The 27120-nt window shown below is 43.6% G+C and overlaps 1 protein-coding gene across 3 annotated transcripts in view; it reads left to right on the forward strand.

Annotated features, from left to right (window-relative positions):
• Positions 1–27120, forward strand: part of LOC118507266 (SOX domain-containing protein dichaete) — a 210875-nt gene that overhangs the window by 71552 nt on the left and 112203 nt on the right. For 2 of the 3 annotated variants that reach the window (XM_036045558.1, XM_036045559.1), the window contains exon 3: positions 15538–15779. The exons of the other annotated variant lie outside the window; for it this stretch is intronic. In XM_036045558.1, the coding sequence (XP_035901451.1) occupies positions 15739–15779 (41 nt within the window). In that variant the 5' untranslated portion in view covers positions 15538–15738. The remainder of the gene's footprint in view (positions 1–15537; positions 15780–27120) is intronic. 3 annotated transcript variants of the gene reach the window in all.

The following is a 27120-nucleotide window of genomic DNA, read 5'->3' on the forward strand; positions in this document are numbered from 1 at the left end:
AGAAGGGAGTTTCCGATCACGTATCAAGGGAAGGTGCCGGGCCATGAAACAACGGTAAGCGACAAAGAGAATCGGTAGCTGTTGTACCAACAAAGATTATAATGCAGCATTGTTTGACCGCTTTCCACTGGGCGACCATCATCCACCCGGCGGATGGTGCTGTCGGGCGTCGTTATGTTACCATGGACGGAAGGTGTCTTATGTTGCTTGCTGGAGGATAGGGAACCCGAACAACCATGCTGCTGATTGATCGTCTTGCGAATGGATGATAAGAGGCTAACGGGGTTGAAGAATTTCGGTGGTAACAAATTGGGTAAATTCGTCAAAATGGCCGCAAAACATTTATTATTGGAAACGCGCCCTTTTCCATGGGCGGTATGCGCTATCATCAACACGCTGTCACTCGTGCGTTTTGTGCGAAAAAGATTGACAATCTGGGATGTGTTAAAACTGCTCGTGCTGTGCCAATCTTACCCTTAAAGGCATCCATTGTAGCGAAGGGGGTCTTGGTGTTTCCGAGCGCGGAAAGCGTTCATTTCTTTGGCCAGTGTCAAGTCACGCCGGGCTTTTACACAGTGCAAGTAAAGTTCCCTAAAATGGAAGGTTTTGGTCTTTGTTTCGTGCCGGTGATCAGTCGCCCTCAGGTCGGTCGGTCGGTGCCATTTTGGGTGTTCATGCATCAAACGAACGGATACCGCCGCGATCGCTAGGACAAGATAATGTGACGGGGAGGGGGGTGGGGAGGTTTTTGCTTGGTCAAGAAGAGATACCTTGCACCAAGGAGTGACAATATGATGCCATTATGTTGGTGTGGCCGGGAGGCCATTTTGAACAAGACATTCGAATGGAGGAAGATTCACCTGAAGTGAAAGAAGCTGTTGTAGGGAACATTTGTTTCATGTCCAATATAGCAGCTCAAACTGATGCTGCTGGGCCATCTAGAGTTATTCAAGAGCAATTTTAACGGATATTTGAAGGCTTAAGTTGTTGGGCAACATTGAGTTTTGGAGGGAGGAGGGTTTGAAAAAAAGGAGGGTTTGAAAGAGCTATAAAAGTTTTATGTAAGTATTGTGGAGTTTTATACTATCTTTGGAGGAAGGAATTTAATAGAATTTTTATTATATTTGTTACATAAACTCTACATAAACCTAGGTTGGTTGAATCGCAGGTTGCTCTCCGAGCCTTCTTCGTCCTTTCTTAATCACCTACTATTCAGGCTTGTCATTAGTTGATGATATCTATGTCATTGCCTGTCCGGATCTGAGAGCCAGGGTTGGATTGACATATAAATTGAGCTCCCCAACACGTGTTGATTTTCGAGTCTCGGAGGACCTTCGCTGGATACATAAACAGATTGATTTCTTGTATTTTTCTTGATTTTTGAACATTTTTTTTTTGTTAGTTTAGACTTCTGCCAATTTCGTCATCAAGATCGATCACAAGACTGACTTTCCATCGTTCCTGTTCTATCGAGGCCGAATGGTTTTGCCCCGTTCTTCGCCTTCATTTTCGCCTGATTTGCTTGACATTTTCGCTTTCTTGCAATATAAACGTTTGAACCGAATCTTTCTAGTTTGATCGTTATAGTGGGGTATTGCTACCTACGTAATAATTATTCACCGAATGTTCACTATGCTTTTAACTAGTATTTTAATTTTTTTTATTTTACCATCCCTTAATCTTAATCTCTACAGCAACTAGAGGCAATTTTAACTTTTTGTGTATTCATACTACTCATGCTAAGTATGACATGGGCTCTCTTACTTATTCTGTGTTAGTAGCTCCTAAGTATCAGGTTTCAGATTCAACTGAATTGGCTTTTGTGGATCTAGCTTCATCATCTCTCTTCCTTGGCACTATAACCTCGAATCTACCAGATTTCGTCCATCTATGTCTTGCGTTCTATGACTTGATTGCAAGTAATTAGACCTATTTACGGGGAGGTGGTCTGAATGGGATATGAACCATGTGAAGATCGGCGTCTCTATCGTCTCGTCCACCAGACCGCCCCATACTGTGGACATAGCTGGGACATGGTTATATTGACAAACCAACGTCAAAGGCTGTCCTTCTTTAAAAATGCAACATGACCCGGTTTGCTGATACGTTTAGTCCAGTAAGTGATCGGTAGCACAAGTGCAGTGAATATTTTCACGTCGCATAGTAAGATAAGGCTTAAGTCGTCCCCAGAACTATTTGAAACAATAGCTCTAATTGGGAGTGAGACTTTGTCTATGGCTATGACTCTGATGCAACTGGATTTACCAAGATTTAACCTGGAAAAAGCAACTCTAAAGACAAATAATATTGAGATGTCTCACACGATGACAAGAAGCCACAACACCTCTACAGAGGTCAGTATTAGGAGGGACAAGAGTATGTAAGTATATTATCTTGTAGGTACTTTGAGTTTATAAAATTTATTCGCCCATTTAGATGTTGTAAAGGTAATTTGTGCTACGTTTTCCCGACGTCACTCTTACACATCGAAATTCTATCAACGCACTTCTTCTCTGTGACTTCTGATCTCCGGATGAAGCTATGTTTTGATATTGGGATAAATGCTGCAAAAATACTCGGGCGAACATATCATGTGAAGGTGTGAATTCTGTTTAAAGATTTTTCATAAGAAATATCAACCGCTATTACCAAAGTCATTCAAAAGTATCATTAATGAGCTGCATTACACTGAATGGGGACAGCTTCTAACGAAGTGTAAGTCGTGTAAAACAAAGCACAAAAATGCTGGCAAAATAAATTACATGATTACTTGTGAAGCCCTTGGGATACCTTAGTACAGCACGCTCTATAGCAGTGCCCCGCATAGGAACAATGCAGTGTGCAATAATTCTCAGCACAATAAGTTCACCAGAACCGTACCTACGATGTTTGTATTGTAATTACGAAAGCATATTTAACACATTCGACAACGGGCCTTAGAATGTGTGCTCCCTTAAACAAATCTACCCCGAGAAAGTAGTCATACGGCGCAAAGGCAGGGACATTCGCTCGTACCACAGCCACAGGGTTAGATGTAGCGTGGGGCTTTATTTTTCTACCTTGGAAACCCCCGTTGTGTGGTGAAAAGTAATTAAACGCTACAAAAGCCCTCACGCTGACGGCACGTTTGCTGCGACGTGTGTGTGTGTGTGTGCTCATTGATACGGATTCGTCGGTGTCACAAAGGCAGGCCTTTTGCAAACCCCCTTTTTAAGTAGTGCTTGCTTTGCTGGTGACATAGCTCGCGAGGTACGAACAGGCCAGGTTTTTGTGTGTTGCAATGCCAATCAGGGAAACGATTTTTACACACGATGGGCAGAAAATGGAAGATCAAAACCTGAAGAACAAAAACCCCATACGCCCCGCTAGCGAAAGCCAGTAAACAAAGTGTCCTTTGTCCTTGGAGGGCGTTGAACGGGCCATCAAGGAAAGTGAAAAATTGAGCAAAAAAAAAACTCCACCCGATCGGTTCCATTTATGGATAAGCGCGAGTATCGGTAGGATGGCGAGATCACGGCTCGGCGAGAGCTCGTAGCGAATGCATCTGTTGCACTTTTTGGTGCGGTAGCACATTGAACCTTATAAACGGAACAATAGAATTTTTGTAATCAACCCCCCGGTGGTTGTATTTTATAAATCGTTTTGACAGCTCCGACGCGCGGCTCCTTGGACGAAGTCTCGGACCCGAGTGGGGCAAAAGGTGAGGTGAGTTGCTGTTGTTGCATCGGTATGCTTCATTTTCGGGCGGAACAACAGCAAGCAAACTCGGTGGGTTTGAGTTGGGATTGGGGTTCGATACATTGCCGGTTATGATTAATATTGGCTACCCGCGTGAACGACTTCCCTGACTACAAGTGGCCGGTAATGATGTTCGCCGTGATGTGCATGGTGGCGGTTGAGAGTGTCAGGATTAACGTAAGCCTCCTGTTCTATTGTTGTGTATTTTTGAGCTTAAAAATAGTGTCAGTTCACATGGCTGCAGCTGATGTAATGAGCAGCATCCCATTTTGGGCTGTCCATCTAGCCTTCCATGCTCTCAAGAAGAGGGTCCTGTTTTCCGGCAGGCCATTCAATCAAGATAATTGAGTGAGCGCCATCCCTTTCATAGCCCACTCGGAGCGCATCTTCCACAGCACAATAGCAGTTGAGGGGGTGTTTTTCGAAGAAAGCAACTGATTCAGTGCTACTGGTGTCCGGGTACGTCACACACAGGGAAAGGGTCCGCAGCCAAATGCCAGCGCAGCAATACTTGACGTAACTACCTTCAAGTATCCAACCGTCAAGTGAAGCTGGTGAATGGTGTTTTGCAGAACAAAGGCTAATTATTGTTTCACCACACGTGTGCCGCTCGGTACCATTCGTGCCAAGACAAAACGGGGGAAATAGTTTCCCGCGCGCTATCTATCATGCGGGCGCACACAGCTTTCGGACATTAACATGCCATCAAGTGGATACACTGTCCAGAATCTCCCCACGAATGGGATGATGATGATGGGTTGCCCAACAACGGTGCTGGTCCCCTCCCCCCGTATCACAGCTCTTCCCTTTCCCGATACAGAAGCCTCCGGTGGTGGCGTGTTTGTTGAGTGGATAACGATGGCCAAGATAACGAGCTGGTTGGGTTCACATTTGACCCAGAAATCTTCTCCCGAAACCCAAGATACGGCCCCGGCATATAGGCATTTTGACAAGACGAAGGTGATAATTAGGTAGCGCATCGCACCGTTTCCAGCCTTCCCGAGTCAGGAGGCGAATGCTTTCGCATATGGATGAGACCCTGTGTGCCGTGTGGCTTACGAGTCTCAAACTGGTTTGCTTCTTGCGATGGTGCGATGATTAGTAGGCTATATTGGGCCGGATAACGATAGTGCCGGTCGTCAAGGGGGTAGTCATAAAAAACGGTGGCTGCTTCTGGAACGAGGCGTTCAGAAAGTGGTCCTTTCTTTTATAAGATGTTCGCGGATAAATGATTATTGCATATCGCGAGAGTTGTTGGAGGCATGGCATGGCACCATCACCGGCTTGATACGACTTGAGTGGTGAATTTAATTAGCAAGGTGTGTAAATGGTTGCTTCTCCAGTGGATGGCGCTACTGATTTCAAGTTTTGATTAATGTCAAATCTAAAGAGCACTCTTTCCTGGCTGAAGATTACAGATATCATTAATATTAGCAATCAACATAATTTGTGCGAAATTTGACTGATTGATAGTATTGAAGTCTTATGCTTTAATCGTCATCTGTACACGTTACATCCTTCATTTCACTGACTTTTGTGCGTGACGAGTTCGGAACAGTGAAGAAACATAGGGCTTTGCCAGCTAAATACTTTCATAGTTTCGACTGTCCAGACAATCTTGAAGATTCCAGATGAGCAACTTGTTTACTGGAGTTCGTAGAAGACATCTTCTCTTGATACCCATAAGCGTGTTTAGTCTGCTAAACGACTTTAGATATTCGGAAGGAGTATCTCTTTCAGGAAAATTGGAGTTGTGAGGTCTTGGACTTTGAAAAGGCGAACACTCTAAATTCTTGGTGGAAATGGATCGTCAAGTTTAGCCTATTGAGCCTATTTAATACTGCCAGATATCCAGATGTAATCGCATGCTAATTCTCAAAGCTATCATGTGCTATTGCCATGCTCATGTGCTGTTGCTTCAACACAATTAGTGTATTATTCGCTGCACATCCGTACGCCCAAGAACTGTAGACACATCGTTGCTTGTTGATTGTCGCCGTGATTCGCAACGGGTCTCCTGGCAAAATGGCACCTGGCAATAGTAGACCTGCGGGCTTCTCAAATGTTTCTATTAGCTATACTGATAATTTCTGAGGCCCATCGGCGACGAGCACATCTTGGGCATAATGGAAAAATAAATATCGAATGCCGCAATTGTTGTCACTGCTGAGCTGTTTTGCAGGGTTTTGGGTTGGGTTGGGAAACGTACACACTGAATCATGCCGGGGTGAGTGAGTGCTAAATGATTTGTTCATGCCCCTTCCCTGGCTCGTCGATTGCGTCAGCACCCGTGTCCACCTCGGGCTAGATCTCGGGGATATCGTTTGGTAACGCTATCCATAAAAAAACCGCTGCTGGTGGAATGTTGTTGATGCGGTGTAGCCTGTTTGAAGTTGTGGCTAATGACATTGTTTGGCGAATGAAGCACAGCGAGTGTGAGATGGCGGTCGGGAAGCGAGGTGATCAGGAGGATTTTATACCGCGAATTTTTACAGACCACGAATGGGATTTTGCGGTTGATATTGTTGCGGACAATAGGCAATTACATGTTCTGCGGTTATTGTAGCTAAACAGACAAAAAAAAGGGGTAAACAATGGTATCGGTATAGTTATATTAGCTCGCTGAATCCCAATTTTATAGTGCTTGTATAGCACTAGACAAAGTGCATCATTGTTGCATCAGAAAAAAATGTGCTTATCATGGACGATGTAACAGAAAGTAAGTGAACCACGATACTCGAGACTGATGCGAGACCCTACCACAAAGCAAAAGTAATTGAAAAGAATGGATGAAAGATCATAATCTGTAGCATCGATAGGCCTGAGTAAAGATTAATCCAACCGTACGCACCTCTTTTTTCACCCCGGATGTGCCGACCTGGAGTGGGTCAGGGATAGGGATTTCCTTGTTGTTTGGCTTTTTTTTTTGGTCTGTTTTGCACCAGGAAGTGGTACGATGATACAGATGCTAGCTTGGCGCACAACCCAAATCCCAAAGTGGGAAGCAGCTAAACAAAAGTGTTACAAAGACCCAAAAACTTTCGAGAGCTTGTGAAAAAAAAACAAGCATTAGCCAAGGACACCCGATTCGGATTTCGGAACACCGGAGGGAAGAGATCCCGACCGGACGGACCAGATATCGGGGTGGCTCGCCCGGCAGCAACCATATGGTGGCTTTCGCCGGCTTTGTGAGCGTTGTAAATCTCACCAACGGACGGCCCTTTGCCGACGGTTATCCTTCGTTAAATGCGGCGTGAATGATGATGATTCCGATGCGATAGCGATTATCTCGGTGCAGGAATAATTGTTGCAAACAATGCAAACATGACGGGGAAGCAGACAGCAAGAGCATCCGACCGATTCGGAGAGCCCGAGATTTCATCAGATGGTAAGCGGAATCCTGGATGGATCTGATAGTGATGGCAACAGGAAAAACGAACTTACAGGAAAATACTCTGGGAAACCTAATTACGTGAAGAGCACTCGATGTGAGGAGTCGGGAGTGAGTTTTTCTCTTTGTTCGCTTCTATCACACTCGTACCGCACTGGGTCACCCTAGGGTACGTTCGGAAACATTTTGTTTGCTAAATGCTGAACACGGTGTGGTACTTCTTCACACCCTGGACATAGACGTGGCCCTCGTAAATCGGTTGAGGGAGATCATACACACACCACAGCCCAGACGCATCCCTTAATGCGTTGAGTACTTTAAAAGGGAGTGATTGTTTCACCGTCTCTGGTCCACCATCCGGTGTTCCGGTATCGAAATCTGCTCGCTATTTCGAGGACGAGTCGGAAGTAGTTCAAATTGAAGTGCTTCAAGTGGTCTGAATCAAAAGTTTTGTAGTGACGGAGAAGATTGGGCAGAATAGCGGTTTAGGCCACAATTATGTTTCCCTCCTGTGGGAAGTCTACGTGTATCGATTATTTGAGGAGTTCTCAGGAGTTTTCTTGTGGTGCTATTCACACGCACAGTACAGTCAATTCTGTGTCAATGGTTTTTGCTGGTCAATTGCTTTTGGGTGCAGAATACTGGGGATTCACGCTCAAGATATTGGTTGTTTTGAGGTGAAACACTTGAACTGTTTGATGGAAGCAAGAAACTGGAACAGGTAACATGGGCTATCAACGAATGAAGATAGATTTGGGAAGTAAACCGGAGTTGGTTTGTATTTGTAGAGTTTCCGTGAGTGTTTTAAGGTCTTTACTGGAACTAAACGACATCCCAGGACATCCCTAATCGATGTGAATTGATTTATTTTTGTGGTAAAATGGATCATAATACGACACCAAGTCATGGAGAAGATCAAATGCCACCTGGACCGTTCCCCAGTAGTGAGAACTGACCCTAGTCAGACTTGCACTTGCTACTATAAGTAACATCCTTTTTCAGGATCTTCCGCTACTAATGCAGAATCATTCTCTTCCTCTTTCTTGGTTAAACGACCTCTTAGGCCTGCCATTTCTGCCTTGCTGGATTTATTGTTATCGCATAGTTGGATAGTCAGTCCGTCCTCACTATGGGAGAACGGCCCAGATGAAATTTGAACCTTGTTCCTGACGTGTGAAGACTGGCGCCGATGTCGCCTCTACCATCGGGTCGCACCGATAGCGATATTGGGGTTAGTCGATCCTTTCTCAGCATTTTCTGCAACTAAAGAAAATTTACTCTGGATCCCACATAAGATGGCTAAGGAGCAGAATTTTCTAGGGGAAGATATTTGAGGATGATTAATCGCGAACTGAAACGAACGATCGACAACAAATGTGCGATCGTTATCCTTACTTCAACCTGACCAGCTACCCTGTCCCAGGGTCTTAGCATCTCTATCAAGATCCTTATACTTCGGCATTTATTACTAGATCTATAGCTGTACTAGATCCTCGCAGGATATTAGAATAAGGCATTAATTCCCGCAGATGAAATAGTTTTAATCTGGAGATAATTAAGGACGTCTCATGTTTGGAAACTTTAGCATCAGATACATAGCACCGGATCTTTAGTGTTGACTGTGATTAGATCTTACAGATGATGCAGTCATCGTAGGTTTAGAACTCTCGTACGTCGCATATAGCTGGGGCAGGATGTAATGCAACACTGCGTACTAACACTGCGTTGGAGTTATCTCTTACAGAAACTAGTCGCAACTCTCACATATACTTCTGACGCATTCAGAATTATATATAGCTTAGAAGCTTAATAGAAGAGTCTTTCAAATTGCAATTTCTAGGAACTTCAAATAGTCTTTTGAGATGTGAATTTAGAATATTGCGGCTTAAACGTAACGTGCAACTAATAAAAACACTACAAGTCTTCTCAGTTTGCTAACAGCCTATCACCTGATCCATGGTTGTGTATGTTAAGAATATATTTTTCAATCTTTAGCACGTGCTTTAAATGTTTTATTTGATCGCCTTTCGTTTGCCCTCCTCCTTCAACAGCTACAATTCGGCCACATGGCGTTGCGTCGAACGTCACAGCTAGCTTTTAAATCGTACAAAGGTATATGTGTGTTTGTTTGTCTAATAATTTGCCACGCCACGGATGAAAAATAGGATCAATGGGTACCCCACCAAACTATGGAAACCAATTTTGGTTAACGCTCCCATTGTGTAGCTTTATGCGCACTACAATTCCTTCCCAACTGCAGTGTTAATCCTTTGTGAAACCCTTTTTGAATGGCTTTTTTCGCCATTTATCAGAACGTATCTAACTGCGCCACATTATGGTGGCCGATTTCTTTAGCACCGTGGCCCCCAAAAAAACAGGGTTGACCACCTCGCCCCCCCCCAAACAGGTCCACGGAACGGAACGAACCTGGGGGAACGTGGTCTTTCGGTGTGTTTGCTCGTGGTCTCACAACGGACAAGAATGAATAAACCACGCTGTAAAAGACACTGCATATTTTGACACTGGCGCCTGCTCTAGCCACCAGTAGGGAGGAGGGGGAGGTTGGTGGGACGGTGGAGTTTCACCACCCCTCCGTAAATAAATTGTCGAAACAGACCGTGGCTCCCATGTTTATGGATGCGTTTATCGGCAGGTATCGAACGTGTTGATTTAGTTTTTACTTCCACTTCTTCGTTCGGTTGTTGTCTGCTGTTGGGAGGATTTGATTTCTGTGCCTTCCGAAGTTCGAGACGTTGCGCCAGGAAACTTTAGGTAAACATGGACCACTGACTGACCGTGGCCAGGTCAGGTCTGAAGAGTTCTTGTTTCACCCGTGTGCCCTACACAAACAATGTCCGTGCCGATCCGTGAAACAAGGGATGAAGTGAAGTTCCGTGATCCCCACCGCGATCGCTGCATAAGGGAGTACGACACCTACAACGTGGTGGTGCAGTCCCCGAGGCCCGATGGGGGCTGTACGTGCATTCCAGCCAGGTTGGTAACAGTGTTGGCCGTTCCATTAGCACGTCAGGACGAGCACGGCCGGGTTGCGTTATTATTTCCAGAGCAGTAAATTGACACTAATTGATTGTTTTAACAGAAAGAAAAGGTTGGTGCGCTCCGGTGAAAAGTCGAACCGATCGCCGAGTGGCGCAACAGCACAATAGCTAGGCAAACATGGCCCGGCTGCACCATCATGACGCCAGACGGTACGCAGCTTGCTCCGCCGCGACGTTGGGCCCGATTTCTCGACAAGACTCATTTGATGTCAATCGAAGACAGGAAATAATTTAAACGGTCAACAAAACGGGCAGCCACCGTTTGGTGGCCGATGCTGGTGCACAAACGAAAGTTTTGTTCGGCGAGACGGATATCAAACAAGCCGGCGACTTAGGGGTGATGAGATTTAGCTTTAAGATGTTTTTGCACCGGTCATCGGTCGAGTAGTTTGACTAAATGAGTAAGAGAAACATATTATTGCATCAAGAAAATGTTGGACTGTTCAGAATGTTTCTAGTCCCTAAAAGAGCTCTAAAACCCCACTGTCCATGTCTCGACTCTGTTATGGCCTCATGAAGCAAATAAGAGTTCCTCTTAGCCGCGTTCAATTCAGGAGAAAGAGCCTTAGAACGAGCATCGAGGTTAACCCTGTAAGAATGAAAGGGCAGTGAACGAACTGCTGTAATGCCGAGATCTAGGAGCTTGTACGATGACCTCACCAAACAGGCAGGGATTTAGAATCGCCAGGCTCAGGTCATGTCGTGAAAAAGGCACCAGACGACCCAACTGGTTAGGTGTTTTCAGACTAGTTGCATGGATAGAGATCGGAATCGTTTATAAAATTAGGATAGGATAGAGACCATAGAGTTGATGCGTTAGACTGAGCGGCCCGGGATATTGGATTGGCAGCTGACGGTGTAAGACCACAGGATTTTTGAAGCAGTCCAAGACTACGAAGCAGTCGTTGTGCTTGATAAGTGAGTAGGTTCTTGCTCTTATTTATCATTAAGTACAAGTGGTGATACTTCTTTAACTATGTCAAATTAATGAGTGGATGTACTTGAAGTCTCCAAGTGATGAGAATTTGCATCCAATATTTCCGATAAATCATGTCACCTGCCTTAATGATTCTCTTTCTGAAGGTTTAATGTTTAGTCGCAAAATGTAAGCTGGATCTCCTGGAACCGGGACCGGGACACCTACAACGATATTTCAATAGACCTTAACTTTGTTTTGCAAAATTATTACGAAATTGGGTATCCTTCCTTTTGTCTGCACGATTCCTGCATCCTTCATTTCCATTCTTTTCCAGACAATGCAGGATCATAGGCACTATCGTACGTATGCTTCAAACTACCCTCCCGGTTTCCCGGTTTCCCTATACACGCACAGCACGTACTAAACCGTCGACCCCCGTCGGCAGGTCGCTTGGCCCTTGGTTGACCTCAATTTGCAACATATCGAGAGCTCCGGGGTTTTCGGGGTTCCATTGGTGCAGCGTCATCATCAACCACCACCATACTACCACCAGCAGGGTCTCAGTTGCTACGCAAATTCTATCCCTGCCTAACCTTCGGCAGTAGGGGGAAGTGGCTGACGTACAATGCGCATGTACGCAACAATGGCCGTAACCTTTTCAGCAGTATCAGCACGTTCGCATTCTCCGGTCTCGGTTAGCGGCTTTTCTGTTTAGATTTAGCGTAAAATTTTGCAGCATTTTAGGCGAACGGAAATGTGTGTCTCTATACCGCACGAGTTGCACATGGTGTTTTTGGACGAACGATTTCGCCTAAGCGTTGGCACCCTCTTATGGACACGTTGTTGCATTCACATTGTTGGCTGGAACACACACACACATACACACGTCAGGAGGATCTCCGTTGGGTTTGATGCTTTGTTGGCGTTGGGTTCGGTTCGATCGATTTGTGAACGTTGTTGTGCGCAGTGGTTGATGCAGTGTTTTTGAGCTTAACTGCGCGCATCCTGCCCATGTGCATGTGTTGTGCAGTGCAAATGAGTATAAATCTGAATGGGCACATTATTTGCCTCACAATAGGTTAGAGAGCACAAACCATGAGGTGAAGCAATCGACTGATATATTTGGATGTTTATTGGTGTATTGGGCGCATTGGTAATGGAAAGTTTCAGTTTCGGCATTGGGCAGGATATTCGTGATGGTTGCCTGAGTGGGATTTGTTTTGTTTTCAACTGAGCATCAACGTTGGTGTTCCTAGTCGAGAGATAATGTGTAATGTTGCAAATTTGAGTAAATTATTTGGTTTTTAGTTTTAATCAACTGCAGTTTCAACAAAATTTATAAAACCATCTACTATCTATCTAAACGATGTGAGTACCATACACGAGGCCCTCGTGACCAAGGTGACTCCTTATATGAGGCCAGTGATACTAGGCTCCTACTACTTCTTCTTCTTCTTCCTTGGCACTACAACCTCGAGAGGTCTCGGCCTGCCATTTCTGGCTTTCTGTGACTTAGTTTTACCCGTAGTAAAGTAGTCAGCCTATCGTACGGGGAGGCGGTCTGGATAGGATTTGAACCCCGGCCCTGCCGTGTGAAGACCGGCACCGCTGTCGCCTCGGCCACCGGACCGCCCCAACTACGGGCTCCTACTACGGGTCCCTTTTATTCTGCCTCTTATACGAGGTAGCCGACGGGGTTTGGACTTTTTAGCCCGATACTGGTTGCATGTGGTGCAGTTGCTTGATGTGTTCTTCATGATGTGTCCAGGGTCCAGGGTCCATTTCAGGTTAACTATACTTATTGATTGACTTATTGATATTATTGAAACTTCTCCACTCTAAATACCTGTCGCGACGGACGAAGCTGGGAATGTACAGAACTTTTATAGTCCCAGTACTCACATACGCCTCTGAGACATGGACTCTGTCCAAGACTGACGAAGCCCTCTTAGCCGCGTTCGAGAGGAAGATGCTCAGAAGGATTTTTGGCCCCGTATGTGTGGAAGGACAATGGAGGAGCCGCTACAACGACGAGCTCTACGAGCTGTACGATGATCTCACTATCGTACAGCGCATTAGACTCGCCAGGCTCTGGTTGGCTGGTCACGTCATGAGAATGACACCGGACGACCCAGCCCGTAAAGTCCTTTTAGGCCGTCCACAAGGACAGCGGAGGCGTGGTAGGCCCAAATTGAGTTGGAGTGATGGCGTTGATGCGTCCGCCAGAACGGCCGGGATAACGGATTGGCAGACGACGGCGCTGAACCGTGAGCGGTATCGAGGATTGTTGCAGCAGGCCAAGACCGCAAAGCGGTTGTAGCGCCTGATAAGTAAATAAGTAAGACTTATTAATGCCACGTAGTAAGATAATCAGTCCTCACTACAGAGGGAACGGTCCGGATGGGATTAGAACTCCGGTTCTGCCGTATGAAGACCGGCTGCGTTAAATTTGAGCTTCCTTGCCTTCCCAATCTTGATGACGTTTGGGACATGTTCTCATAAATTCATTTCAATAGACAAGGTAAAGCAACTTAAGTATGATCAGCAATCATCCAATCAATGCATTTTAATGGAGTAATTTATTGAAGGACTGTGTTCAAAGTCACTCAAACATTAAAAACTTCTAACATTTACTTGTCAGTAGAGCTGTAGAAGCGACAGCGGCGCTCTTCCTCACACGTCAGTACTGGGGTTCAAATCCCATCTCGACCGTTCCCCATTAGTGAGGACTGACCATCCAACTACGTGATGTCGTTAAGTCTAGTTAACCATAAATGTCAGGCATGACCTAAGAGGACATCAAGTCAAGAAAAAGAAGAAAATTTACTTAGAAAAACCTGATAATGGAAAAAGCGAATGTATTCTTTTTTTGTTGCATTACTGTACGGCTATTGTACATTAACAAACATCACATTAGTGCGTATTATGCTACCATTCATAACTGGCCTATCCTCACGACTGGTTTTCCTTTCCAATATCCTTACACAAATCGCTACCAGCAATAAACACAGAAATCATTTCATTAGTCTAGACACAATACAAATCAGTTCCGTGTCAGTGCCACTTCCGTCCGATACGCGTCTCCGTCTCCGGCCAGGAAACTGGTTACGGCCGAAATGCGTCGCACGACGGACACCCAGTCCGGTAGCAATAAAAACATTACCCAAGGATGACGTCTGCCCTATAGATAACAGCGTGTCCGAAAAAGCTCGAAATAGTGGTGCAATCGTTGTCCACCGGGAGTACAAGCAGTTCCCTCGAGACATTGCGCCCTGCGTCGGACAAGGATAAGCTTGGTCCTCCCAAGTTAATGGGTAATTGCGATCAGTAAATATGTTTGGCTCGTGGTACGTACCGTGTCGGACAGTGTATCATTACCGAAACCGGACAAGGTCACTGAGGGATTTTGGTGGGTAAAAATTGCGGATAATTGCTTTCTCCATTTCGGCACCGGCGTCTGCGAACGAGTTCCGCCGGAAGCGATTGGGCGAGGGTTGTTGATGTCGACTGGTAGTGTGTGTCGTACAGAAAGGACACTATCAGGAGCCGTTTGTTGAAAGGCTGACAATGTTAGATCCGTGTTGTGAGGGTTTCCTTTTGGTAAAACATTGGGTAATGGAATGTGACAAAAGGTTTCGGATTGTGACTTCCGCAGGAACTATGAAATTAGGAAGCTCTGGCTCGGTATTATCAGCTCACAAAGAATGTTAACTTTAATCTCCCAATGGTGGTACTTCAGCTCAATATTACCACCCCATAGGTGCTCAGTAAACGATTGCCAAACCTCACCCAGAAAAAGGAAAGGAACAAACAGACAAACAATGCACATTATCCGATGCATTCTTCGCAACAATGGCGATGATTGCAGTGTGCTGTTGAGTGGTGTTGTTCGTTGCGAAGGGCACACGCATTATGATATTGACGGTTCGATTAAAAACCTGCTGTACGTGCAAATATTTGTGCCCATAAATCAGTGCTGCAAGGAAGGACGTGAGAAGCGTAATGGGCTGGCAGCCGTACGGAGATCCCTAATTGATCCCCTGACGAGACACAAGGCCGGAGGAAATTATGTGCAAATAGCCGATCAACTATCGTAAATTAGCAGTATGGAGGTTCCTTGCGTTTTTCACGCTGGGGTTCGAGGGTCACAGCCTCTCGTTCCCACTGTCACTCAGGGCTCAGTTCAGGAAAAAGGGGCAAAAGGTCAGCAACAAAAAAGTCAACTGTTAAGCATCGGACAGGGCAGTAGGGATAGTTAGCGAGGAGTAAATTTCCTTCGTTTCGAATCATTCCAATGAACATATTTTGGGCTATTTTATACGCTTTTTATCGGTTTGCCTCCAAGGAGGAGGAACGGTGTGCTGCAGAAATGAGCCGGCGATTTTTAAGAGGCAAACTTCACACTGACACACACCGGGTTTTTATTGCAGATCGACGACGGTAACGGTGGCATCATTATGCGGGCGCGTTAGCTATGGTAATGGCCACAGGCAGCCGTGTTTCATCGGTATTTTTATGTTTTTATGAGCCGCGATTTTGCTCGACTTCGGACACGGTGCCCGTCCGTGTTTGGGTTGGTGTTGGCGTGGCTCGTGGATTAGGTGCGTTTTGCATCGGAATTGATCGACCCCATGGGGAGCCTGTCGGGGGAAACGAGAGTTCGAGCGCACAGGTATGGATGTACAATTATGCGTGATGATTATTTTTATTTTTAAGATGTAATAAATTAGTTTTGTTTATATAAATCTATGAAGAATTTAAACTAAGTATAAGAATTGTGGAGGTTTATTTTATTTCTAGATTCATATTCCTTAGTTTGTTGTTCTTGGCTAATTTTAAAGACCTAGACATATTAAACAAATTTGATGTTCAAAATGATTGTTTCTTTCAGCATGGATGGTCCGGTCGTATAGCTATATTCTATACGATAAATTTAAAAGAAATCAAAAATTGGATGGCGAACTCAAGTTACTTTACACGATGGTTTACAAAAGATGTTAAGATCCCTGAATGTCTGAATTGAGTAAATCTTGAAAAAATAAATATGAAAATTAGAAACAGAATTAAAGTCGATTTAGTTGTACGAATTTCTAGTTATCTAGTAGAGGGATACCAACGTTTGACACATTAGAACACTAGCTAATTTATACTGCAAAAAATAGACAAAGGAAGCATACATATGCTGTAATGTGGCGGCTTCTTCTCGCTTGCAATTGAAGATGTAGAGCTATTTCGGTGTCAAGAATTTTCACATTTAACTATTTTTTAACGCCTTAACCTTAACCCCATTTTGACGTAACGATCTTTTAAGGCACAAATATGTTTAAGAAGCGATTAGCCGACGATTTGGAGGGTGTTCAGCGCGAAAACTTCTATTTCCTATACAAGTTTTATAGTTTTCCTGATAGTTTCTAATAATCCTGTCAAAGTCTCTGTGAGGTCATTATTGGAATGTGGATATTGAAATCTTCTACAGAAATTATACGATCATGTGTAATTTTTTGTTGTTGGTATTTTGATTTCATTCTGTTGCATCATACAGCATCTTAGCTAAACCTTTTCTGTTCCATTCACTTCCGAGCGTCTATTGTACAATTTAGAATTGCTATATAAAAATTGTGATGTATCTTGTTTCCTTATCCATCATTTTATTCCATGTTTCTTTTTCATCTTTTCCAAGTATCAATGTTTTTCATAAAAGCATGTTTTTTGCAATCAACAATAGGAAGTTCTCAAAACGAGTTTGTTTTTCGCACCCTTAAAATTATGCCCACCACTGTCCGCGCATACCTTCGCGCCGCTACCGACGTACCGGTGTTGGCGTTAAACTGTGTGCATTTCAAAGCCCATGAAGGACATTCATATCACAGCATCAGAACATTGCATCTCTCCATCTCACGCCACCAGCTTCTCCTTTGGCTGCCGCTGTGGTGGCACCTTGGCATTGTGAGGAGAAATTAAAAAAATAAAATAATAAATCCCGATCGTATAAAAGCTAAAATCGAACAACATTTCAGTAGCAATTTAAATCGCTACATGATGTCCGAACTCGCTTCGGTCGGTTGCAAAAGGGCTTTGGCTTGGGATGTTGGGGACCACTGTTATGCTGCTGGCCAACCTGCTTCTGTGTCCCGGTGTGTGTGTGAGTGTGGGTTAGTGGTGGAATTGTACCAACCGTTTCGGGGCGTATGGGTGCGTTTTTGATATGCAAAACGAATCGAAAACAATGATAATTCCCCACGCACGGCCAAATGATGGCTTCTGGATGAGGGTTGGATGAAAAGTTCGTTGGAGTTATGTGACTTTAAAAAAATTCTTTCCGACTATAGAAATAAGTTTATTAAAATAATGTTTAAAGGTTAGAAACTACTTAAGTTATTAGTCATATTAAAAATATTTTTTTATAATGCTTAATTTACAACAAACCTCGAAGACCTCGTCGATCGCACCGTCACGCTTCATAAAACGTTGATTGGTCGGGAAAATAGTTTCGATTCCACCCCGGATCCGCACTGCGGGTGCCCAGCGTGGTTAAAGAAGAGAACTTTAATTTCATCATTTTATTCAAATTTTCTCCCGAATCATTTCGCACCTCTCCCTGCACATTACGGTGCCGTTTCGGACCTTACCGTCTCCACCCGGCTGAACCGCGGTTGATTCAGCAAACGGATGTCGTAATGGAGAGCATATGCTTCTGGTGTTCTGCCTCTTCTTACACATGGTCCGATGCGTCCCGGGGACCCATTCTTTTGGGTATTATTTTTTGATTTAGTAGAATGCCAAAATAAACCACTGTTTTTCCACATTTTTCTTTGGCTCTTTTTTTTGTTATCGTGTTGCGTCGTGGACTGCTGTCCTGGCCTCCGCCTTAATTGCCGATGACTGGTCACGCGGTTGGTTACGGTTGCCTGTTTGACACACGCGCGTTGTTTCGAGGGGCTGGTCTTTGGAAACTGGTTGGCTGAAATGCTTCTGGAGTGGAGTCACCCGGGAGTGGAGGTGTCGGAGTGCTGGGAGCACAGCAACAACCAAAAGGTGCGAAAAATGGTTCGAATCGGGCAGCAGTTTTGCTTTTCGATAACACATTTATCTTTGTCAGGCAGGGCAAGAAATGGAAAATTTATGATCGAACGTAACGAATGAGCTAGGGTCGGTTGTTTCGAGGCTTATGTTTACATTTTTTCCTTGTTGGCATTTAAAGGATAGTATTGTTTCGTGCGATGTTTCGGTGGTCATAGGTAGGAAGGTATAATATTATATGAACTCGCCTTAATGGTACGATTGAAGTCAGTAAAACATGAGTGTGCAGTTTGTTTTTGATCAAGTGTGACAATTTATGGTTGCTGTGAGGTTCATTAACAGTGTAGACAGCAATTGGCGAGCTGGTGTCGTACATGACCAACTGTATCTTTCTGTACATACATCTGTTTGTTCTTTCCTTAGAGCTTATCGTCACAATAATATGCATTCGACTACTGGACTTTTGTTCTATCAAAACTGGTAGTAGATTTGGTCATGATATCACTCATGACATCACTTAGAACTTTAGAATAAATATTTTACTACGTCTGCTTAGGAATCAGAGATCGTCTGTAAATATTTCTGATCTTCTCCATGTTGTACAGAATATCCAGATCTTATGCTGTCAGGCATTTCTTGTAGCTTATATCTTCTTAAGGATCCTCAAGTCTTCACAGGAGAATATGTCATACATTATAAAATGTCTATAGGTTATTTATAAATCTATGGAATGCTAGGCCTCGTGATAGTATATAACAGTTAGGTCACAGTTCAACCAAGATATCGAGATCACAACAGAAAATAATGCTAAAGAACGGAGTAGCATACACGCTGGATTTAGAGATAAGTGAATAATTCATCAGTGCAGATCAAAGCCTTGAATAATTTACAATCGTCGTGGACTAGCAGCGTGTCATAGGAAAGAAAGGATGTCTGAGATTCGGTAATTATCTGTATCGATCCATTGCAGAATATCCTGGGAGATCCTTACAAACTGAGCGACGCTATCTGCTACTAATGAGGATCCCAGTATTGAAAGCTAATAAATCATGTTCAATACGTATACTCAATTCAGTGACTCCAGGAATGGAACATTACAACTAGATTGATAGGATGACCTGCAGTAGTGAGAACTGAGTATTAGCAGATGTATTGTATTAAATGACGGTACTGGTCCAGCGTCCAGGAAGTACAGCATCTTTGTACCCATACATAGAATAATGACGATCGCTAGCAGTATTCCTATGAGGTGAACAAGTAGTTCCTTCAAAGAATGCCTCTAGACAAGAAAAATGCCTTGGACCAAATATGGTTCAGAATCTTAGTGCTCAGCTGGGTATATCAGCAGCAATATCTCTTCTGCATATCGAGAACCTCACCAACAGTTAATACTCTTCTTTCCTCTTGATGAGTCCTATTACAGGCGAGGCACTTTGCTTGTTTCTCATTGAGGCTCTGGTATACTCTTAGTTCAAGCCATAGAATCTTCAGAAATTATGGATCATGGAGTACACAAATGCTATTATTGCGATTTTTATAAATTAAATAAAAATTGTTTCCCGAATATTAACGTCTGTTTAATGTACAACACCTTCAAAGTTTCACGTACTCAATCTCAGCCTGAGGTTTTTGGAAGGATAATCTGAAACCAGGCTTTGTTGTAAGTATAGACGAGATTCATATTTTAGAATAGACACCGGACCATGCGGTCATTAAAAGAATCCTGTTTTAGTGAGTTGGTCCTGTCCAGTTCTGGAAATAAAAAAAAAAATCGTCAAACCCAGTAATTTCTTTTAACTATTTTAGAATAAAAAATCATCAGTCGAACTGTACAGTCCGTCCCGTGCGTACTTGCCTAACACCAAACCGTTTATGTCTTTGTGCCGTAAACAACGATCAACACCGTTGTGCCACTACTTCGCAAAAGGTGTTCCACACCATTCGGACAGGAAGATCAAAGCCTTTATTTGTGCCTTGTGTGAACAAGTAAGTGCCGAGCTCTTGAAGTAAGCTCGTACAACTGCCGCCCCTACTACAAACGTTAGAAGGCGCTTTTTACGACGCGATGCACAACGTGACGTTTGCCTTTGCAAGCTTTTGGTTTTTGTGAACCATTTCGCCCCGCACGTCCAACTTAAAAATGCACCCAGCAGAACATAAGATGAGATCGACTGTGTTTCCTTTTATCTCGTCCTTGGGGTTTGCAGTAAATCTTTTTCCACACATTCATCGCCCAAAACACACAGCTGCTTTTTAATTGGCATTCAGCTTAGGTGACAACATTTTCTACAAAAACCCGGTGGCTGTTTTAAAAGTGTGAAGTAATAGTACCGATCCAGGACATGCAGCATGCCCTCCTTGACTTGCAACTGCACAGGCGAGCACACTCGTGTGACGGGCCCGCGCATTTAGTGGCTTTGGACGGCGAAAGGAAAGGATGTTTTTATCTTGCAGCGCTGCAGTATGTTTGCAATCGCCCGGGTGCCTTTCGCTGCGGTGCGCCTCTTGAAGCTAGGCGCCAGAGAAAAGGGCTTTGGGTGTGGCATTCAACGCAAAACCGGGAAACGGGTTATCACCTTCGCATTGAAATTGATAATATGCTAAATGTGATGTGGTTCTCACCCCCGACACGAGCTATTATTCCGGTCGAACGCGTCGTTTTATGTTTTGCTCTCGTCGAGGGAATGTCAGCATGGGCGTCGAGCGTTTCGAAGCGTGTGCAATGATGCACACGACTGAGAGTGTGCGTTCGGTGGAGCTGTGTTATTTAAATTTTAATTTATTTTCCGTCTATTAAAACATACTTGTCAGAACTAGTTTAGAGAGGAGCAAAAAAAATGTGTAAGACGCCCTTGATGAATGTGATACGATCGCGTCTCATTAGTATGGCCAGTTCATGCACACTAAATATGTTGGCGGCACGTTAATGAGTAAAATCTTACAGCCCTCAACCCGGACTGTGAAGGGGGGATCCTTTGGAGAGTAATTTATTCCCGGTGATTTTTTTTGTGCACCCGCTCTCCCGTATATACAGCGTTTACATAAAAGTTTTCCGTTTTTGATGTTGGTGGCGTGAAATGAAGTCAATCAAGGGGCCGAAGTCGAGCTCACTGTCGGGGCCCGAAACCATGCTGGCGTAAAATTTCACTTAGCATAATTACGCGAAACATCAACTGGAAAACGAGCTATTTTTATGGTTGCTTTCATTGGAGTGAACCAATAATAATGCTTCCCGCCCACCCCGCCACCCGGGAAGGGTTTTGACTCCTCGCACCCGTTGTTTGATGCCAGTGGCGCCACGCCGTCAAACAATGCCGTACGGTGTTGTATTGTTGTATGCTATGGGGGTGTGTGTGTGTGTTTGTGTTTTTATGTGATCAAAGCAACGATCTGCCGGAATGTGTGCACAGGTATCGTTTGAAGTGAGAACTTTGCAAAGAATAATAAAGAAATTATGGGTTTGTTTCGGATATTTTGGTCGATAGGAGGAGTTGGATGTGGTGGATACCATTTCGAGAATTATTAACAAAATTGTAGTGTGTAAGTGATGCTTAGAGAAGTGCCTGGTGCGTTGTTCAAGAAACTATTAGTTGTGGGAGGGTATCAAGAGTAAAGTTTCCCGCCTGAAAATGTCTTAACATCCACTGATTCGTTGAACAACTATGTATGGTATTAGACAGCATAGTTAGCGGGTTCCCTTTAAGGATGATTGGTGTTTTACGAAACCTTGATCAAGTTCCCTGTTATCCAACATTATAATAAGTAGCTTAAAATGTGCCAAAAGTACTGGATATCTCTGAAAAGAGAGCTACAGCTTATCCAACGCTATAATCGCTCCGCGGTCCTGCGCCTTCTTCTGCCAATCGGTTATCCCGGCCGTTCTGGCGGACGCATCAACGCCATCATTCCATCTCAGTTTAGGCCCAAACTTCCCGCTGTCCGTGTGGATGGACTAAAAAGGCTTTACGTGGTTGGGTCGTTCGGTGTCATTCTCACTACGTGACCAGCCTACCGGAGCCTAGCGAAACGTAGAGCTCGTCATTGTAGCAGCTCTTCCTGCATCTTCCTCTCGAGCGTGGCTTAGAGAGTTTCCTCAGTTTTGGACAGAGTCCATTCACAGAGGAGAATGTTCTATACAGTCCCAGCTTTTTCCGACGCTACAGTTATTTTTAGTAGAGAAGTTTCCTCGAATGTCCAGTTAGCAGCCACCAACCTTACGCGTAAATGAACATCAATGTTGTTGTCGGTGCTGACTTTTGACCCCAGATAGGTGAAGTTTTGGACTTATCTTTCAGGTTGTCTTATTGATTATCAGTCATAGTCAACCAAATGACATCAATCACTGATTTTATTTAAATTCTCGGATTGCAATCCGTCAACCGTCATAAGTGTCACAAAGCAATCGCTTTGAGCTTTGCGTAATTTACAACCAGTCATTGAAGCGCACCGAATGAGGTCGTGATTCAGTTATCCAACCCAACAGCTGTTTGAGTTTTAGGCCTCAAATCGAATCAGTTATCTCCACAGCAAACCAAGTGTTTGGATTAGTACAATATATAAGAAGAGAATTTCAAGACCCTTTCATGAGGAAAGCTTTCTATTGCTCTCTAGTAATCTGTCCTTGAGTATGCTAGTATAATCTGAAGCACTTGGGCAGGAATATGGTCAGCACGGAAAAAAACAATTCTACGAAAACTCTCTCGTAACGGAATCAGGTTACTGCCTTGAAGGAATGGAGACACGTGTCCATCGTACGAAGCTTGGTGTTTGCTACTAGTCCTTTTTTCGTCAGTGTCGCCGTTTGAATAGAAAATGGAATATCATTAAGTAATTCATGAAGACAAATGTCAGATGAATCAATTGAAAAATTAAAATTACAATAAATAATTGGTCGTTTATTTCAATTAGTCAATAATACATTTGTTCCATACATGTTATATGAATGATTATTGAGGCTGGTTGGTATTTGATGCTCAGAATATCTTTCAAGTCCTCCAAAAGTTTTAATTAATCTAATATTTTCAATATAGATATTGATATTGGTATTGATATTGAATATAGATATTGATAGATATTGATTAAGCAATCCAGAATCAGTTTAAGAGAAAGAAGCCTTTAGCATGGGTACACAAGACCTCATCGATGAACCGTGTCAAAGGCCCCTTAGTAGAGGAGTTTAAATGAATAACGAAGGTAAAAAATTTAAGGCTCAGAGATATCATACCAGTTGAAATTCTTGACATGTTTTTTTTTTGCTACAAATGGTGCTCTTAATTGTGTAATTGAGTTTGAAGGTCTACCTCTCTTCAGGTTAAATTTTCGGTTTGCTTCTCCTCGAAGTAATCTCATTTTAGACTCTAATCGCAACTGAAGTATTGTTGGTTTAACAGCTATTAACAAACAGAAGAGACATCATGTACTAATCGTGTGATAATTAATCTCCCTAGGGGCACTATTTACAGTGTGTTTGAATTAGCTTAAACACCGTTGCCATATTCATCTTAACTGAACATATTGCAGCATTTAACACCGATTGATCAGCCGTCACGCACTTGTTTAAGTACGCATTTAAAATGTTTTCACCACAAACAAAAACATTAGGCTGCCTGTTACAATTGAGCATTACACATTCAATCATGTTAGATTATCGTTTGTTTGCATGCCAAGTGGAGCTACGCACATTGCGCCCAAAACCTTGCTGTTGCTGTGCAGCGTCCAGCGGACCCCTATTGTTCCCGATGTTCCCGATGACAACGGGCACAAGGGAAATGATTCGTATTCATAGCGAAGGGTTGTCCATTGTTTGGGCCCCATTGTTGAGCGGGATGGAATTGTGGATGGATTTTTCGGGCCCAGATTGGAAACCTTCCGGATGGACGGATGGACGGACGGACGGAGTTGAAATGAGATTTCCACATTTCCCATACCCATTTTCCGGTGCGCTGCACACCAATGGCCATTGAACTTGGTTGTGCGCGGGTTGGAAACCTGTCTAATGTGGACACGGCGACCGGCAGAACACATTACTGCTCGATGCCCATCGAGGTGGGCGCACACTTGCATCGCGATAACGCACTGCGCCCCCGGTGAATAGGGAGATGCCCATGGGACAACGATCAATTTCCCTTCCGATGACGTGTGGTGCAGGCAGTCTGGCCCTCCGGACCGAGTGACAAGTGTGATAAGTGTGTGTGTGTGTTTGCTTTGTGCTGCACCCAAACAACGGTGCGTTCCATCAGCGGCGCGCACTTGAAGGGTGTAGTCGTTTGAATGGTTTCGTAAATTTTGTGTTTATTTAGACACAACGCACGGAAATAGCGTTACCGCGTAGAATCATCAGCAAGTCATCAAATAAAATATTTAAACCGATCTTCAGGGGGGAGAACGGTAAAATTTCAATAATTTGCACTGTAAACTAATTTCTGAACTAATCACACCTTACCTTGTTCATAATCTGATTATTATTTTAATTGGAGAAAATTTATCAAAATTCTCAATATACCTCTGGAAAATTATAGATGATGCTCTAAACACTAACCACTAGGATTGAACGCTTTTGGAATTTCGGATTGTAAGAATGACAATGACAAACATCTCATGTCAGGTGAAGATGGAAAGAAAACTCTCTTTGAGAGACCATAAGACGATAAGATGGTACAATACTTCAGGTTGGAATGTTGTCTTTACATACTTAAAAGTCTCCACCGACATCAACATATATGTTGCGCTATTATCAAGGTTACTGACTGACTACCATTTACATTACAGCCTGTGGAAATTTTCGCAATATATGAAGCTGGTATTCTTTACTCCCATACCCATCTAAGACATGTTTTAACCTTTTATATATAGAAGCTTTAGATCTCTGAGACCTTATGGGCATGGACATTGATCCTAAATGGACAAAATGCTCATAACTGCGTCCGAGAGAAATATGCTAAAGAGCAAGTTTCTGCACATCTCAGCATTGCTCAGCAAATTAGATAGGCTCACTAGGCTTTTCTGGGCTTGAGCAATCCGGTGGCATATGTGATAACGGCTCCGATCTTCAGACGGTAGGACCGGGGTTCAAATCTCATCCAGACCGCCTCCCCCTTACGCGCAGGGCTGACTACTTTGCTACGGGTTACATGATGTCTCGGAAAACCAGAAATGGCAGACCGAAACCTCTCGAGGTTGTAGTGCCAAGGAAGGGAGGAAAGCTTCTCTGGGCTAGTCTTGTCATGCAAATGGCACCAAACAATTTTGTTTAGTTAGTCTACATGGAGAGAAGTGGTGTGGTAGGTCCAAACTGAGATGGAGTGTTGGATGTGATCTAGTTCACTAGGATATTAGACTGACCGAGGACGGCTGTAGACCGTGAGCACTATCTAGGGCTTGTGTAGTAACCTAATAAGTATGTACGTTAGGAAGTAAGTAATTTTCGTTGAAAGATGAGTTGAGCTCAATTTAGTTCAATATGTATTCATTTCGTTCGAGTTTGTTGTCCTGCTCTGTTCTCATTCTTTATTCTAATTCTCTCCCCCTTTACGCTATCGCTAATCCTCATAAATCGCTCAACTTTAATCTTTATTCTTCAGAGTAGATTAATCTCCATTGTATATTTGTTTTCTTATCATCACAGTTCTTGTGCAAACAAAAATGTTATTACCTAAAATCGATACCAACTTAAGAATCCTATCTGAAGACATGTGGGTCTGAAGAGCTTTGCAAACCGATTACGACATCAATTCCATTAGGATGTAAACTTTATAAATATATTCAGCTAACTAACAAATAATGTCAAAAGCTTGCAGAAAGAAAAAAACACAGAAAACAAGATAAATTGCCCCATTTTACATTCGTCACTCACCATTATATCCTTTTGCATTCAGTGTCCTTTGCTTCTTTGTATCACTTTGGTACACACGCACGGCATAAGGCAGGATATTCAACGCATCCCTCGTGTCTCGTGCCCGAACGCTAAAAGGTACTGCAACAAAAGGTGATACAAAAGGAATTCATCCATTTTTTGCTTTATAAAGATCCTTTTATGATTAATTTAAAGAATCAAGTAAAGCGAGGAATTTCATAAACAGGTAAGAATGTGCTGTAGCTAATGCTGATGTGATCATAACTGTGGGATGTAAGCTGTCGGAGCTTTCGTTGGCGACGGACTGTCTGGGACTGTCTAGGAAAAGGTACACAGAACAGAACCAGAACACAGCACCAGAAGAATGCGTACAAACTGTTTCCTTTATGTGTGCTTTCCATTCAGACACAATCACATACAGGGGATGTTTGGTGTTGCTCGGCACTCGCCATCCTTGGTGTCCTCCAAATACGAATAAATTGTAAGATTGTTTTAGACAAAATATCAGTGTGCTACAATTGTACAACACAACAACGAGAGAGAGAGAGATAGAGAGTATGAATGCAGCGGGCCACCAACAATGGAGGACAGATTCTAGCACCAGCACCAAGCAGCCACCAAGAATGGACGCACAAGGACATCCCAGATACGAAGCCAGGAACACATTACACACGCGGCAGTATTTATGTACGAAGGAGAAAATCTTCCGATGAATAGATACAAAAGCAGTGTGTCTTTGACAACAGCATTCGCTAGATGAAAACCCCGAAGCTGCAGCAAATGCCTTTGCCCAGTTGGGGGGGGGGTACGTCTCAATTGGGACGAGCGTCTCCATTGTGCCGTTGTGTGGTGAAATTGACGCTGCACTCGGGTGGACGACGATGCATCGGTGGGTGCCGTTCGCATTTGCACACTGGAAAAGAAAAAAGGATCTTTCTTCGTACTAACTGTCGCCAAACAGTCGCACCAAACAAACGGTTGTTGTTTGTACTAATAGCATGCGCAGCTCAAAAGTAACGTTTGAAGAATGAGAGTTAGAGAAGAATGTGGGGTTTGTTCATTATGCATTATTTTGCTTAATAAATTGCTTGCATCTTTTGTAGGGTTTGTGCATCTTTCTGAGCCTCAGTTTCCGTGTCCG

Source organism: Anopheles stephensi, chromosome 2 (assembly GCF_013141755.1).
Source record: "Anopheles stephensi strain Indian chromosome 2, UCI_ANSTEP_V1.0, whole genome shotgun sequence".
Lineage (NCBI taxonomy): Eukaryota > Metazoa > Arthropoda > Insecta > Diptera > Culicidae > Anopheles > Anopheles stephensi.